General features: G+C 36.3%; 1 protein-coding gene across 1 annotated transcript in view; it reads left to right on the forward strand.

Moving 5' to 3' along the window:
• PTPRK (protein tyrosine phosphatase receptor type K) overlaps window positions 1-17472 on the forward strand; it is a 395041-nt gene that overhangs the window by 350566 nt on the left and 27003 nt on the right. Inside the window, exons 16-18 of the mRNA XM_090136137.1 lie at window positions 5926-6064; window positions 12563-12723; window positions 14795-14830. Coding sequence (XP_089992263.1) covers window positions 5926-6064; window positions 12563-12723; window positions 14795-14830 — 336 coding nt within the window. The remainder of the gene's footprint in view (window positions 1-5925; window positions 6065-12562; window positions 12724-14794; window positions 14831-17472) is intronic.

Below are 17472 nucleotides of genomic sequence, written 5' to 3' on the forward strand. Positions count from 1 at the left end.
AACAGTACATTAAGAAGGTTACATATAAAATCGTGTTCAAAACCTCTGATTTAAAAGCTGTCTTTTCGAAGGCTGGCTATTCTCCAAGTGGGACCATACAAGCAGCCCTGTGAAATTCTACCAGAGTTTTCTGCCTGAATAATTTCATTTGGATGATGGAGTAGAATAGCATTATATTTATTCCAACACCATCTCCTTAGGAAGGTGTAGGTGAATAGATTTTGTGCTGAGTCTCATAAATTTTCTGACAATTTTCCAAGGCTGTTTGTAAATTCTGAGCCACAGAAGGAAGGAGAAGACGGGAAAGCAATATGTGCCATGACTTAATTCCTCATGCCACACTTTAAGAGTTAGATATGAATATTAGCCAGTTTTAGAAGTAAGTGTTGGAATTTCACTGTAAGAAATTTTAGAGGAATTGAATAAACAGAAATTTATGAGAATGGGATGGACTCTATCTAACCAATTTTACTGTATTTGAGAATGTTACCAGTCCTAATCTCCATTTACAATTTAGATTCATGTTATTGTTCTTGGAAGTCACCTGATTGCCCAGTCTTTGAGTATCTATAAAAAAATGAGGAAAGCTACTACTTATTTGGTGACAATTATTAGTAATGTACAGAGCCAAAATCACTTGATGAAATATTTTACAAATTTTGTGAATAGGTCCGTGGAATATGATTACTGTTACTGTTCATTAGGTCATATGAAAGTCAAACTGGTAAGAGGAAAAATCAAGTGCTCCCCTCTCAATTCTGCTGGTAAATCTGTGTAGCTAGCTGTTCTTGTGGGGGAGAATATAGTTACTCCCTATGTCAAATCAAAAAATCTTCCTGCAAATTTTATGTGAGATGGGTAAAGACTTGTAGGGTCAAATTGTATAAAAGACAGTAATACACAAATGTGAGATGATACTGTAAAATGTAATACTTATTTAAATGCCTTTTAGAGTAAGATTGGCCAAAGGAATTAAAAGCTGAGCCCATTTTCCTATGATCACTGTTACTATTGTGTTGTTATGCTCGAGTTTTGTTTTTTTTTAACTAATAAATTGTCTTTTAATCCAGTCTGCTGTTCAAGGTATCAGAAGGGACTGTAGGACTAGATTGCTAAAAAAGAAGAACACTAAGAATTAGTACAGCAAGATTTTTTATAACTTTAATAATTTTTACAGTTCTTGCCCTACTTAGAAATATATAGTAATTGAAAATTTTATTATTTTTATGTTCACAATTCACCAGAAGAAAAACTGTGAAATAATGTTATCTAGTCTTATGCAGAAAATATGTTAACAGTAACGTAGGGAAGTCCTTTTCTAGGAAGAAATGGATAAAAGTAGAAAAATGAAAAAAATAATGGTTAGTGTTAGATGAAAAAGAAATAGAAAATCGTAAAGAATATGGCTAAGATGACTGTCTCGATAACTTGTCTTCCCAACATATACTTAGAAACCTACTACAGTCATCTACTGCACTGCAGTATCAGAAATGGGAAGAAAAAACGTTAGATTTTAAACTGAACGCACTAAGAATAACATGTACTCAGGTGGGAACTAATGCATAAAAAGTTAGCCCAAAAGCTGCTGTGTTCCTGCTGTAGTTGAGTTGTTTCATTTAGCAAAAACAACTGAGCCTGTATAACAGCTGCTTAAGAGAAAGAGAATTCCTTGCAGTCCTGTAGTCTAGAAGGCTTAGAGAGCAAATTCTGAGTAAATGTCAGGAGTTTCTCTTCCCACGTTGTTCTTGAGCAATTAAAAACCAGAAGGCACAATCTTGTAGTGGGGGGTTAAACAGGCACAAGGTTTCTGTGTTTTCTTCCTTTGTGTTTATGTGTGTAAGTTCACAGAAGTCACTGCAATTTTGCAGTGCACTCATATGGTTCTTTGTCTCTGGCAAGGCTGCATTGTTATGGCAAGTCTGTGTATGCTCTTAGTTCATCAAAATGTGCAGGCTTACCGCAGTTACAGGAACATTGCTGCTTCAGCATCTCCTAATTAACACAGTTATATGTACAGAATTTTTAAAATTCCCTGTGTATTTTTATTTCCTTTCGTATTCCTCTTACATATGTCTGACTGCTCATACAATTGCTTTCTTATAGCAGAGGCAATGGAAGGCATAAATCAATAAAATATCAAAATTAAAAATAACATGTAAAACTTTCAAATTTCTGAATGTCATTAAAGGATACTATGCTACATTCAATGGCTTTCTCAGGGTACTAAAAAAATGTGCACACAGTGCAAATACATGTAATATATTGCAGAAATTTATATCTGTAATTGCTTTCATATAACCTCTAAACTTATCATTAGTTAGAGAATGTATATACTATCTGTGGCTAGAAACTTACATGTAATAATCCTGGCTTCATTTACATCAAAAGGAATTTCACTGTTGATGCAAGAGAGAAGGATAGCATTTTGCCAGTGAATTTCAATGTTTTGGGTATATGGCACTCAACCATTGTGTATGCATGTCTAGCCTAGGACTATTCAGTATAATTTTTCTCCCCTAATTTAGGACTCTTTGGTATGTTTCCAGCAGGCAGCAGCTTTGTCTTCTAAACAGTATTAAAGTTAACAGAATGAGTTAATGTCTCTTATTTCAAACCCATTCATGTAAAGAAACCAGAATAAGTGGACAAGCAGTTGATATCCTCCTGATTCTCTGTCATTATTCCAAATACATGGACAGAAAACTATGTTTGGAACAGTTACTGACTATCCAGATTCAACTGTCATATCTTTCTACAGAGAAACTGAGATAGGTCTCTTAATTTCTTCCCTTTACTCTCTCATCTCTCATTAATACTGCTGTGGAAATATCACTATCCTCATGTGGTTCAAAGTGTGCTTTGGATAGATCTTTGAGTCTTTGGCTTTCAAAGTGCACGTTCAGGTCACATCCAGTTCTTGTGATTTGTGTTTTGAAATGTCTCAGAGATGGAGCCTCAAATCTCCATCCATCCACACAATGAAATCTCTTGTGCAGGCTATTCTTGTTCTGCAACTTGAGCAGCATTTCTCATTGTGTGCTCAGTGCTTCTCAGCTGTACTCCTTTGGTACTCATGGTGACTCCAAACCTCACAGCTACTGCTGTGCTCCAGTATTCTCACTGTCCACCCTTCCCATGTCCTTGTTTCTCAGAATTCCATACATCGAACAAAGTTTTTTTCCATTCCTAAATAAAGCCATTTATAGTTCAGCTTTCACTGATGTTTTGACCCTACTGATTCATTATTTGACTCTGCTGCTTACCAAATGTTCATTCGTGTTCACTGTATCCAACTCAGTAGATCACAAGTTGGTGGGTTATAAGTCTTCAGAATTTTGGACACCTTCTTTCAATTCCATACTAAAAATTATCTCTAGCATGTTCTTTTAGATGGCATCTTATGGTTATATGGCACTAGTTCTAGCCTGTGTGTGTGTGTTGTGTGTATGCAGCTACACACATCACTTTCCTTACCCTGATACTTCAACAACATTTAATACAAACAAAATAGCCAGTAGTGAGTCCACTGGGAATATGGACATCTATTTATGACATGTATTTATGCCAAGGGGAAGGGTCACAACAACCCTATGCATCACTACAGGCTTGAGTCAGAGTAGCAGGAAAACTGCAGAGAGGGAAGACGTCTGTATGTGTTGATAGATGCTTAGCAGAAATTAAGCCAGCAGTGAGTGTACCCAGGGGGCCAAGAAAGCCAATGGCATCCTAGTTTGTATCAGAAACAGTGCAATCAGCAAGAACAGAGAAGTGATTGTCCCCATGTACTCAGTTGTAATGAGGATGCACCTTGAGTGCTGTGTTGAGTTTTGGGCCCATCACTACAAGAAAGACACAGGCCCTGGAGCTTGTTCAGAGAAGGGCAACAAAGTTGATGAGGGTCTGGAGCACAAGCTTTATGAGGAACAACTGAGGGAAATGGGATTGTTTAGTTTGGAGAAGAGAAGGCTTAGTGGAGACCTTATCACTCTCTACAACTACCTGAAAGGAAATTGTGGTGAGGTGGGGATCAGCCACTTCTCCCAGGTAACAGTGATAGAACAAGAGGGAATGGCTTCAAATTGCACCAAGAGGGGTTCAGATTGGATGTGAGGATGAATCCCTTTTCAGAAAGATTGGTTGGACATTGGAGCATGTTTTCTGGGGAACTGGTGGAGTCATCATCCCTGCAGGTGTTTAAGGAAAAGGAAATACTCAGGTCTAGTGGGCAGTATTGGTGGTAAGTGGATGTTTGGACTAGATGATCTTAGAGGTCTTTTCCAACCTTAATGATTCTATGATGTATTTCATATGTCTCAGTGGACAGAGTTCAAGCTGTACGAGAGAAAGATTATTATGGTGATGGAATCTTAAGCTCTATGATTAAAGCACTACCAGGTTTCTCGCTGTCTGCCCAGCTTCTGCAGGGGTGTCTGGAAGTCAGCATGTGCCTATCTGAGAATAAGGTGTTAGTGAGTGATTCAGATACTTCTGAGATGCAGGTACATAAGCAAGTAATAAAGAATGATTTTTTTTTTAATACTACCCTATCCTTCCTTCTCCTCCTAAAATGTCTTCCTGCACAGGAAATCCAAATCGAAGTGTTGTGAGTAATGTGGCTAAAATCAGAAAGTATTGCGTGTTATCCCAGATTTCAACTCCAGAGATTTTCTGAGAGAAACTTGGGGCCAGTTCTCGAGAGAATGATAGTCTTTCTCTGGTGGGGCTTTACCTAGTTTATCATTCTTTTTGGTTTTGTTCATTTCCTGAGAAGCATTTCAGTTCCAACATAAAGGGTATTTTGTGTGTAACGATGTACACATGATGTTACCAGTGACTTGTAAATGCCTCACATGCAACTGCTGTGAGAGGGGAGAGGTTAAGTGGCATCTCCTGCGCGTGTGCCATTTGGAGAAGGAGAGGGAACTGATCAGAGGGAGAGAGAGCGAGCTCACATTCACTCTGGGAGCAGGGAAAAGACAAAGCATTAACCCCACAGAGTTAGAAAGAAGGAACCAGGAAACTGAGGAGCTATTTGCTGTTTTACGAATAAACACCTCATGGGATTTTACCCCCAGCTGAAACTTATTTATGCTTTTTGATATTTCCACCAAGCTGAAAAATCCCATGTTCCTGATCCTTTGTACACTAGACTGCAGTGCAGAAAGGTGTAGACCGAATAGCTGTGCACATTGAAATATTCTGCTTTCCTCTCTGCTGTAACCTGTGGCCTCAGCCTGCTCAGCTGAATTGCAGAATGGCTTCATCTCTGTGTGTAGAACAGTGATTTTTTTTTCTTTATACACAGAAATAAAACTGCTGCTGAATCTAGGCTTGGATTTGTGGATGGCTTTATGAGGAGAATCAAAACTTCAAGTCACACTTACAATAAAATGGATTTATGGTATAGAATGCAGATCTCAGACTAGGTGCTCCTTGGAGAATTATTCAGCAAAGGTGAACTGAAACTGTGTGTAAGAGAAAAGGACTATACTGTGTAGGGTTCTGGCAGCAGGTTGATTTACTCTTTGGAAGTTGCATAATCTTGCTATTTCGTGTTAAATATTCCATATTTAGTATCTGTAAAACTAACAGTGAAGGTGATAAGTGTGATTCAGTTGATAGATTGTCTCTGTAAAAATGTACTTCTGCTTTGTAAACCCAGATGTGTACAACACTTCTGCACATGCAAAATTACATATACACACCTGTATACAAACATATAGTCACATATAGACTTACAGATTTGTATGGCATATAGATTAAAGTACATAAATCTCTATATATGTATATGTAGGTGTATAAACACAATACATGTGTCTGTATTTTGGTTTCTATATGAGCACACATTTGGAGATTATAATAAACATTAATTTTCATGTCTCTAGTACTTACCAATTTAAGCAACTTATTTTTTTATTAATTTAGCAGCAGCAACAGAAGAACCTGAGGTGATTCCAGATCCAGCAAAGCAGACAGATCGGGTGGTGAAAATAGCAGGAATAAGTGCTGGAATTCTGGTATTCATCCTGCTTCTCCTTGTTGTCGTATTAATCGTAAAAAAAAGGTAAGAAAATGATTTGTGACAATGTGCTTTTTCCTCTATATCAAACAACAATAACTAAAAGGAATTTTTTTACAGGTCTTTAGATAAATAAATAAATAAGTAGTCTAGGGTTCTGTAGCTTTTGGATGAGTTCATTGTATTTCCCATTGGATTATTTGGTTTTTGTTTTTGTTTTTGTTTTTCCTGTGGTTCTTGTGATGGATTTAAAGAGTGTTTTATTTGATACTTGGGATCTGATAACTGCACATTTTCTCAAACCTACTCATTTCTGTGTAGTTTTAAGTTGCACTTGGATGAATGTACAGAATATTAGAATGGGTGGAATTGAAATTAATGGGTCTTATTTATGAAGAAGAAAAATAAAAAGAGTAACTTAGAGCACTTTTTATGTTGTAATCACCTAATGAATTTGTTTTGCCATATGCAGCTCTAATGAGTTGTTTGTATCCTCATATTATCCAACTTGCAAAATAATGTAATTTTATACCTCTGTTTATGCTCTTGTAAACCTAGTTTTTTCTTAAAAGTCATACCACATCACTGTAAAATTATCTAGTGACTCCTTAGTGCATGAAATTGTTTAAAAGTGTATTAATCTGAATGAATTTTAATTTTTTAGTGCTTTCTTAGACAATAAGCAATAGCGCCATCTGCGGGAACTTACTGCTGCTGAGTGTGAGCTGCTGCTCCGGCGCTGCTCGGGCGCTTTTAAAGAGTGTTCGCTCCCCAGTAGTTGCAACTCTTTTAACCTGACATAAAAGTTCATAATGTGGCTCTGTAAATCTGTAGTCGTAGCACCGTAGCTCCCAATAGAAATTCCTCCTCTCTGTTTGCCCTTTCCCCAGCCTGTCCCCTTCCCGGTGCGCAGATCGCTCCTGCATAGAATGAGACCTTTGTCTTCCAGGTGTTTGTGCGCTGCCTTCCCTTTCCCTCGTTAGAATCCTTGATGAAGGGTATATTTGTGAATGCTTGAAATGTTCCTCTGAAATACAGCTTTCTATTATTTTTAAAGAGTAAGAAAAAATTACAATTGTGCCTAAGATCATTCTATATGTTGTAATCACTGGTTTCCATTAGATTTTTTTAATTTATTGCCTCTTTACAATTATCCCTGGAGATATATAACTTGGAGAAGAAACGTCTGCATTAGAAACATTAGGTATGCTTACAGTGTTCTGTGTTAGTTAGCTACATACGTGATTTTTCCCAAAAGTGCTTTTACTTTTCTCTGTTGTTTACTCTGTGGTTGAGAATTAACACATATGCAAAAGATCCAACTCATCACTACCAAAAAAGAAGACACACAGTCAGGCAATTTCCTTTATTTACACAACTTTTGAAGAACAAAACCAACAAGAAGTTGTTTTTCAGCTTTCAGGAATAAATCTCTTATCTTTTATCATCATTGTGAGAGATGTGCTGGGGAATATCAGCTCCTGGCTGTGTGCTGCAGTGCTTCCCTTGTGTTTAATAGGTGCCTGTGTGTGTGCGTGTGTGAGACTGTCTGTTACTCTGTACTGTCAGTCACTTCCACATGGGTTTGGCTAGTTTTACAGGTAACAAAAGAAATAGCTCCTGTACTATTCTGTACTGTATTAAAAATAGGTGAGAAATAAGCTTGTTTAATAAATCTTTAGTGTATGGTAATTTTTCTTCATGATAGTTTAATTGGTTGCCTGTCATATATTTTGTAGGAGTGTCAGTCCCCCATCTCCCCCCTTTAGGAAAAGTGGACCACTGTTTTAATCTCAGCTTTAGCCAAGGTCTCAGGCTGCATACCTGAGTGAATTCAGTCCACCTAGTGAGCCAGGGCCATCCGTATAACAAAGCCAGGAGCAGCGGTACCAACACTGACACGTTCACACATACATAAGCACATATCAGTTAGAGTGTGGGACTGAAAACTGATCAGTTTTATTCATCTGCTGTAGTGTACATATTCGCTGATCCATTATGTAGTATCCCTTTTGGTACCTGAATTGACCTCAACTTATTTCACAGAAACATCGATAAAACAATGGTTTCTGCATTTTCATTGCTTTATTAAGCCTCGTGCCCTGCCATAGCTATCTAAATCGGATTAAATGCAGCATTACATTTTATAGAAAAATAGAGTACTAAGCAGTTTTGTTCATGGGCTTCGCCTGATCATTTTGTACAAATTGGTTTGAAGTTTTACTGAATTAAGCTCTTAAGAGCTCGTACAGAGTTTTACTGGAGTCATCAAACCAACTAAGAAAAGGGATACTGCATCTTTAACAAGCAATGCCATTTTTTTGTTTTTTTGTTTTTTTGTTTTTTGTTTTTTGTTTTTTTTTTCAAATCACTGTTGGACTATCTCCAAACGTTCTTCATTTCCTTCCATTTGTTTCCCTTCCATATTCTTAATGCTTAGCATGAATACATCAGCATTTTCAATTATAAGATATTAAAATAAGACACATGTTTGCATCCAGGAAATGTGTGGTATATATGTCAGTACACACATATCACATATCTGTACATTCTCTATTATGTGTGTACTCATATAGCTACATATAATATGTATGCAAACATATATATCTACACCTGTGTACCAATAACGATGTCAAATTGAATGACATGAAACTTGTTTTCTGCTTAAATGTATTTATTAATGCCATCTTTATTTTTGTAACTGAAAAGTAAAACACATACTTCCTGCACAAGATTTGTACACAGCTGTTCATTTGTCATGACATTTAGGTGGTAATCATTATATTATGCTGAACTGCATGTTGAAAGTACACAATCCATTTAATTTTCAAATTTTTTGGCAATAAATGAAACCTCAGCATGTAATTTTCTCAAGTGATCTTTCTAAAAAAACAATCATTTTTATATGCTAGTGTATTTTTTTTTTTAATTGCATGGCAAAGTAAGGCTAATTTGTGCATGAGCAAGTTGAAATGCTAACCAAAGAAACATGAATTTTTCGATTTTTTTTTAAACGCACATTTCTCTGCTTTATTGAATGTGACAGAGTCACGCTTTTCATTCACCATTGCTTCTCTTTTTCCACTGTCTGTGATTTGCTTGCCAGGAGGAGCTACTATTCTTACTCCTACTATCTGTAAGTAGAATACGGGTGACTTACTATTTTACATGTTTTAATGATGCAGTATCCCTTTTTAAAAAAAGAAAAAGTCTTTATAATTTTCCTAAACTTTTATTGATAGTGATTTCACCTTATTCTCAGGCTTGAAAATGTGCTTTCTTTGTTTCTGTTACTCCCTGTTTTTGTTTTTTTTTAAAGGGATATTGTATTTCTAACTGTATATTGACACATTGGTTTTTGCTAGTTTTTCCCATGAGTGTCATTTTAGTTTATTGTAATCATAATTTAATTTGCATTATGATTCACAGTGATGGATCACACTAAGAAAAAAAATCTCCTTTCCCATTTCCTAGATAGAGTCCTGTGCTTGTAGATCACAAATTGTTCTTTCGTAACATACCAGGTCAGAAGTGGTCCTATGCACTTCTCAGTCATATATGCATGGATGCCAGCCCTTTATAAACAAGTCAGTGCCCTACCCTTGGGAGAGCAGCACCTCTGTCCCAATGCTATGAACACTGGAGATTTTTATTAATCTTTTTTACAGAAATATGTTTTTGTGATGAAGCCTGTGCCTGTTGGCTTATCAAGAGCTTTACAGGCAGATTTTAAAGTGTGGATCTTACTGTATGACAAAGGTTTGAATGAGATTTTGCTTCATTGAAGCAAAATTGACATTTTTCTATGTGGAGTTGACCTAGCGAGTTTTTCTGAGGGCTGCAACGGTTTTGACTGTGACCAAGAAAATGCATTCTTATTTTTGAAGTTATGCAGAAAGCCCTTGATTTCAGAGAAGGATCAAAGAGTGCACTTCAGTCCTCTGATGACTGCGGTGTCCGATAGTGATGCTCTTCCATATTTTTAAGCAGATTAGTTGACTTCTTTTAAACAAACTTGATATTTAAAAGCTAAGCTTGCTTTAGCTAACTGCCATTCTCTGGTATATTGTGATGAATTCTAATTTCCCTGTTAAATAACAATTGCTTCAGCTAGAGATAATTAACTGTGCTGTTCCACACCAGGATTGAGCACTTTTCCCTTCAAGCTTCCATTCACCAACACCTGCACAGGTTCAGGCCGTGGGATCTCCAGCATGTAATGAGAATCACTTGCAGTTCTGCCAGCCTCCAGTGCTGCATAGAGATTTGCTTAACTATCATCAAGCATAGATTGCATATGGAAGAGGGGGAAAAAAAAATCAAGCCACAGGGAATTAGGAGCTGTTAAACAATAAAACTGTCCTACATTGAGCAGCAATACTAGAACACAATAGGCCTTTTTAGAAGTCAAAGCAGAGCATAAGAATTATAAACCTTGCTTCTGTAATAAGCTAATAACTTGAAAGCTTAATAGCTGTTGATTTGTTTAGCATAGCTAGCAAGTTTTGTTACAAAGTGATTCTTCAAAGGAGAGCTTAATGCAGTCAACAGACAAGACGTAATAGTCTTTTTGTTCCATTCCTGAGGTAGCTTTAGAAAAATGTGATCTTCAGTGTATGGAGAATATCTGAAAGGCTTTGAAACTTTAAAAATAAATAAATAAATAAGTAAAAAGTCTGATCTAGAAATGCCAGTTTTGCAAAAGCTTTGATAGCATTGGGAACCAGTTATAGAGCTCAAATAGTTTCACACCTGGAAGTTCTGATGCGCTTAAAACATTTGTTCAACCAGAGTATTGTTTAAACCAGCTTTTTTTAAGTAAACATGAATGTCTGGAGAAAAGATAAAATAAGGTGTCTAGCTGTCACTGTTTCAGTTTTCTGGGTTTTTTTTTTTTGCTTGTTTGTTTTGGTTTGTTTTTGGTTTTTTGTTTTTTTTTTTTACTTTTCACCGAACAACTAAAATAAACAGAACTCTCATGTACACCACAAGGTGAAAAATGATATATTTAGAGCCCATCTTTGGGATTCTGATAGTAATTAACCAACTAGACAAATAGTGAAGGAGGGGGAAAAAAAGAAAAAAGGAAAAAGATCTAAGATAAGTCTGATTAATGAAGGAACTTGGTTACTCTGAGGTGTGCTTTGTCTGTGTGTAGTCTACTTTGTGTAGCCCCTTACCTGCAAACTAAGACTATTAGCTTGGAAAGCAGTCTTCTGACACTGAGGAAGAAAGTATATGAGACATGAAGTGCTCCTTTCCCTAGAGAATGGTGTAGGACATTTCTGGTGGGTTTTCCCAGGGCTTAAGATGTACATGAATTGATAATTTCCACTGATGTCCTCTTATTTAGAGAAATATAAAATAAGCATTGTACAAACACTTACCAGGATATCTCATATTATTGTTTGTAGAAAAAAAAAACTCAGGAAATTATGCTGTGCTTTAAATATATATTCCTTTGAGAGTGTGATATTTTCACTGATGATTGTGTTTCTCCCATGTAGCATCAGATTCATGCAAAGAAGCAGGTTGGCTTTCTGTTATATTGCTATGACAGCTTCGGTTGAAAACAGGAAGAAAATATTAAGATTATAGAACAGTTCAATGTATGTTACAGATTCCTAAAGATCCAATGTACACTTCATGCTGTTTCACAGACTTTGTGCTGCTCTATTAAGAGTAGTCTTAAAGTGATAATTAAAATGTAGCATCTATTTCCATCTGTCTCGGAGGACTTCTGAGTGGATATTCCTTTCAGGTCTTCATCCAAAGGAGAAAATGTCACTTTACAGATACTACCTGTTAATTTTGGAGGGTTAGTTTTACAGGTTAGGTTGCTAACAGCTTTGCTGTGGTACAGGGTAAGGCTGTTAATATAAAATGTGAGATACTCCCAAACTTCATGTAGAATGATGAGACTGGAGGACTTTTTGTTTTTTAAAGAACAAAATTTTGGTGTCAAGAGCAAAGATGGTGGTATCATGTTGTGTCTTATATACTGAATGAGAGGAACAACTTCTAGCATAAAAGGTAATATGAATTGATCTTGAATAATTGTGTTTTTCTTTTTATTTCTTAGTGTGGTTTTTTGACTAACAGAGTCTTTTAAAATGATAAATGATTTCTTCCTAACATGGAAAGCAAGAGGAATTAATTATCCATTTATAAAATCAAAACACAGATTTAAATGGAGATGGTTGATAAAACTGCATGCACAGATGCTTCTTATTTATCATTTCAGTTAAAATGTAATTATATTCTCTAATTTGTTTATATTAGTGTAATTACTCTGCAGGAAAAAAATATGATCAGGGTACAGAAGTTAGAACTTTAATTACAGCATTTGTGTGTGTATCTAAAACATGCCATCATAACTCTTTTATAGCAAGGTACGTAGTTTTATCAATTTCATGCTGGCAAAGGTTTATATAGGAAAACCAGTCAAACTCCTCTGTCATTGGATTATAGATAATTATTGTTGTAGATATCAGTATTCATCAAATATTAAGGTGGCATGGGTGTTTTTTTTTGGCTGGGCAGCAAACTTGCAAAGAAGCGCAAGGATGCCATGGGAACCACCCGTCAGGAGATGACACACATGGTGAATGCGATGGATAGAAGTTACGCTGACCAGAGCACCTTGCATGCAGAGGATCCCCTTTCAATCACATTTATGGACTCTCATAACTTCAGCCCCAGATGTAAGTAATTTGATTTTCTTCTATGGATATTCTATTTTTTTTTTAGGAAAATTATTCTAAGCTCTAGGATTTCTAGGAGGACCAGTAAATGCAAAGGGATGTTGAGTAGGGGCATTCACATGTTATCCTTAGGTGATGTATGGCCAATTGTTTAAATATTTACATGCAATTTCAGATACTGATTCTGGGGAAAAATTACATTCCTGAAATGTCTCAATTAAATTCAGAAATAGTTTTCCTTTGTGAGGATATTTTATACTAAGATGTTAAATATTAGTGCGTAACACCATGTCTATAATGAATAATAACACTAGGTCCAAAAAATATTCTTTCTTTTGGCAGTAAGGACATTATAACAGAAGGAAACATTGACAAATTTCATGGCTGTTTGTGAAGTTTAGGAACAAGCATGTTAATATACCAGCAGATTTGCTCTATATTTGTATTTCTTTGTTGTAGACTTGCCAGATGCTTTATTTTGACAAAATTTGGCAGTTTCGGCTTCTGACTGTTTAAACATCTGGGTTGTAGTTACCACTGAAAGTCCAGCCTTGCCTGCCTTCCAGCATCTGCAGCATGGCACGCACAAAAGCAAGACACTCCACTAACTTTGTCTCTAAACTAGTTCTGCCTTGGAGCTGGCAGGAATCGGACTCCATAGCACCATGAATTTGGCTTTAAACAGACCTGAAGTTTGAGCTGCTTCTGAATTTTCTGTCATTTGGGCATAGCACCCCTTCTCCCACCTCCCATACTGCTTTTCATGCTTCAGCAAAATGCTCCCTTAAGGCTGTTAATTTTTTTCCTGATTGTTTTAAGGGAAATGGAGTTTGGAAAAGGATCATTGCTTAGTTTATTGAGGCTTACCAAACTACAAAACTGCAGAGTGCTAACATTTAAGGTGTCTCATAACCAATTATAATAGTATCAGCCTGTGAGGTTTTGTGCTGTTTTGGCTAGAACTGTTTGAAAATACTCCAAAGTTTGATGTCCTAATGGCATTGAAATTCGTGTAGACAGCTTTACGAAGACAGTTCAATTTGGTCTGTTATTGTAGATCCTAGACAAAGTATCCACCAGGTACCTATGTGGTTCATATTGAGCCAGGGCTGCCAGGCACTTGGGCAGCCTTCTGGATAGGCTGACCTGAAGCCATGAGTCCACAAGGCCCAGCCACAATAGCTGTCCTAGTTGTCTGGCATAGGAGTCTGAGATAACACTTTTGCAGCATCCTAGATTTTGGGGATGTTGGAGGATTCCGTTCTCCTAATCATTATATGTTCTGAGGTTAAAAATACAAACAAATAAAAAAGCAACCTTTCAGGTTTCTGGGCTTTCAGTTATAGGACACACTGTTAGGCAATTTGCTTCAGAATTGGAGCTCCATTTTGTTACAGAGCTATGGATGCTTTAATTTTTTGTTCCAGACTGGAACAAAATCAATTCTGGATTCTGCCATTCCCACCCAAAACAGTGTATTTGTCTCTGCACAGTTCTAGTTGTAAGAATGAATGGTAAAATTCTGTGAATTTTGTACAAGCAGTTAAATCTGTGTATCTGGTTTAAACTCATTAAAAGCAGTATCTTTATTATTTTGCATTAAAAAAAGCTAGTAGCTTGTAAATATGCATGTAATTCTTTTAAATTACTTCTAAGATTTTTGAAGGAATACCATTTTATTTTGAGACAAGCTATTCAAGTATTACATGAGAGAATGAATTTAAAAGGAAAAGACCTGGGTATATGAATATGAACCTTTATTGTGAAGAAAAAGAACAATAGTGAAAGAGGAGACCTTTCAAAAACTAAATTGCACGTAATACCTTCTTTATTTCATATCAGTAAGAATCTCTTTGTCATTACATTTCTGAAACCAAAATCACCACCTTTCACTTCTCTTTTATTCAGGATGCATTCTGTAACTGTGTATTCATTCTTTTTTCCTGTTGTAAAAAATTAATAGGATTTAGTTACCACTTGGACATTTTATTCTTAAAGTATATTGTTTTTATTCTTAAAAATACACAATTTGAAGGTAATGTATTTCTTCATGAGCTTTGTTTTTCTGCAGTGCCCAATGATCCACTTGTGCCGACAGCTGTGTTAGGTGAGGACCCTAGTCCTTCATTATCCATTCTTGCATGAGTTTCATCTCCTTGCATGGTTGAACGTTGAAACAGCTTGTTTTATGTAAAAGATAGCTATGCTGTTATCACAAAATTACTCCTAGTCAGTGCTATCTGAAGAATAAATAAATAGGTAAATTGAAAGTTCTAAAACATTTTTTCCCAAAGCATTCAAATTGAGTTGAGATGAACTAATGTGTGAGAGTAAAATTCTCTAAAAAGACACGTAAAAAAATCAGATCCGTATCAGTGTTACTTGGCACCTAAAGCTGAGTTTTCTAACTGAGTAACAAGAAGGAAAAGAAAAATATTAAAGGGAAAAGTTTCTGTAGTATCCAAGCAGAAAGCTTTGTTTGTTCATTCTATACAAATATCCCCATAAATGTCTCAGTTAACCTTAATTAGTAAGCTTCTCAACTTCATAATTGCCTTAAAAAGAACAACAGATGCTGGGAGTGGCCAACCCGTTTATTTCTACCATTTCCAATGCTGAAAGCTCTTCTTTTAAGAGTTAGATTTAAATCTAAAATGCAAAGACAATTTAATCCCTCTTCTATCTTGAGATGGATTTGTGTACTTTCTAGACTGATCTAGATTGTTTCTGGCTATAGATTGTCTTACTTTTTCTAAAAATTTTCAACCAAAGCTCAGTTTTCTCACCAAATACTACTTACGTCCTAACTGGTCATTAGGAAATACTACTTCTCTGAAAGAGTGGTCAGGCACTGGAATGGGCTGCCCTGGGAGATGGTGGAGTCACTGACCCTGTAGGTGTTCAAGGAACATTTAGATATTGTTTTGAGGGATACAGTTTAGTGAGAGCTATTGGTGATAGGTGGACGGTTGGACTGGGTGATCCTGTGGGTCTTTTCCAACCTTGGAGATTCTATGATTCTATGATTATTAACAGACTGTTACAACTGAGTGTCATTACTACTCACTCCAAGTTTTCCTAACTAGACTTGTCTAGACTGAATCTTCATTGCTGGAGATTGAATAATTTCCTTTTGAGAGACTCGTAGAAAATATGGAGAACTGGCACACTCTTGTCCTTGTAAAACAGTCATTTACACAATACATTGTTCCTATGTTCTCTATTGTCTCTCTTCCAGTTGGACTAAACCCAGTTCTTTCACTCATTATTTCATAGTTAATGTTTTCTAAAGTTTTTCTCTCTTCTTCTCTGAACACTTTCCAACTGATAGATCAAATTTTTGAATTGTGGTGCCCAAAATCAGTTAAAAGTTTTTAGGGGCTGTCTCAATGTGGAGTTGGCTAGAATAGGTACCCACATGCCCTACTCACAGTGGTCCTGCTACCTGAACCATATTTTGTCCTTTTTTTCTGTGCTCGTGTTGCTGACTTGTACTCAATTATCTGCTAAAATCTCAACTATCATTACCCAATCCACGAGTCCATTTTGTAGCGATATATTTTACTTCTTTTTCCTAGCTGTTACATTCTTTGTTTAATTCACTGTGTTAATTTATGCATGTCCCAAATAATCAAAATAACTTTGACATCAAATCCAATATAATCAAGGTATTTTTTATCCCACTATGCAAGTTGTACATAAAAATATTGATAGAGCGTTTGCAGATCTTCATTTAAATTGTCTTCTGAGACTGACAGCAAATCGTTATCTGCTACTTTGTGAGAGCTCTCTCATCTTTGTCAAGAAGGTGTCTACTCACAATGTAGAAGATTTACAAGCCATATTCTGCTTCCTTTTGAAAATGTTGCAAATGACATTTTCATAACTATAATAACAATCAAGCATGATAATGCCTAGGAAGATTTATAATCATCAGGGCCATAATATGCTTTCCGTTTTAGACCTAAGGAAATGTAACCACGTGATTTAAGATGTTTGTGAGGAGAGGTGAAATATCACAGTTTCCTGAGAGACCGAGGGGTTAGACATAGTGATTCTAAATACTTAAAATTCATTTAATAATGAGCCTTTTCTTGAACTTCTTGTATGACTTTTCATATTCTTCAGCTTTATGTCAGGCTCACACTATTTACATAGGTATTCTTCAGTGATACAAGGCAAACTATCCCTAATAGCTTATTTGGGCTGTGAGCACATTGCAATAGTCAGTCCACTGTCACTGCCTTGGGGCAGACACAGACACAGCAAGGACAAGGCATGAACAGAAGAACATTTTAACAGTTCCTGTTCAAATTTCTATCTCCTGGTAATGGTGTTTGGGGCATGATAGTCTCCTAGCACAAGCACAACAGTGCTAGTTGGAAGTGTTAATATTTTCCATTACTGAGACTGACGGTGAAGAGAGATAGGCAACCTTCTGGGCACACCGTGTGGAAGGGGTTGGATAGCTGAGATGATCTGGCCTGCTCCTTCTCCATATAACCTTTCCTTGGCTTGACAAAACAGCGTCACAATTACATCTGCTTTATTTAGAGATGAACAAAATTGTATGGGTTCTGAATTAGAGGCAGATTTATTTTGTGTGAAGCTGTTATTAGTAGCTGTACTAGATTTCTTTTTCTTCGCCTATGACTTATTAACACCACACTCCATTCTGTGTACATTAGCCCAAACTTAGTATGACAATTTCGCTTTTTTTTCAAATCCCTATCATTACATTGATTGCAT

Source organism: Phasianus colchicus, chromosome 2 (genome assembly GCF_987193195.1).
Source record: "Phasianus colchicus chromosome 2, bPhaCol1.hap1.1, whole genome shotgun sequence".
Taxonomy (NCBI): Eukaryota; Metazoa; Chordata; class Aves; order Galliformes; family Phasianidae; genus Phasianus; species Phasianus colchicus.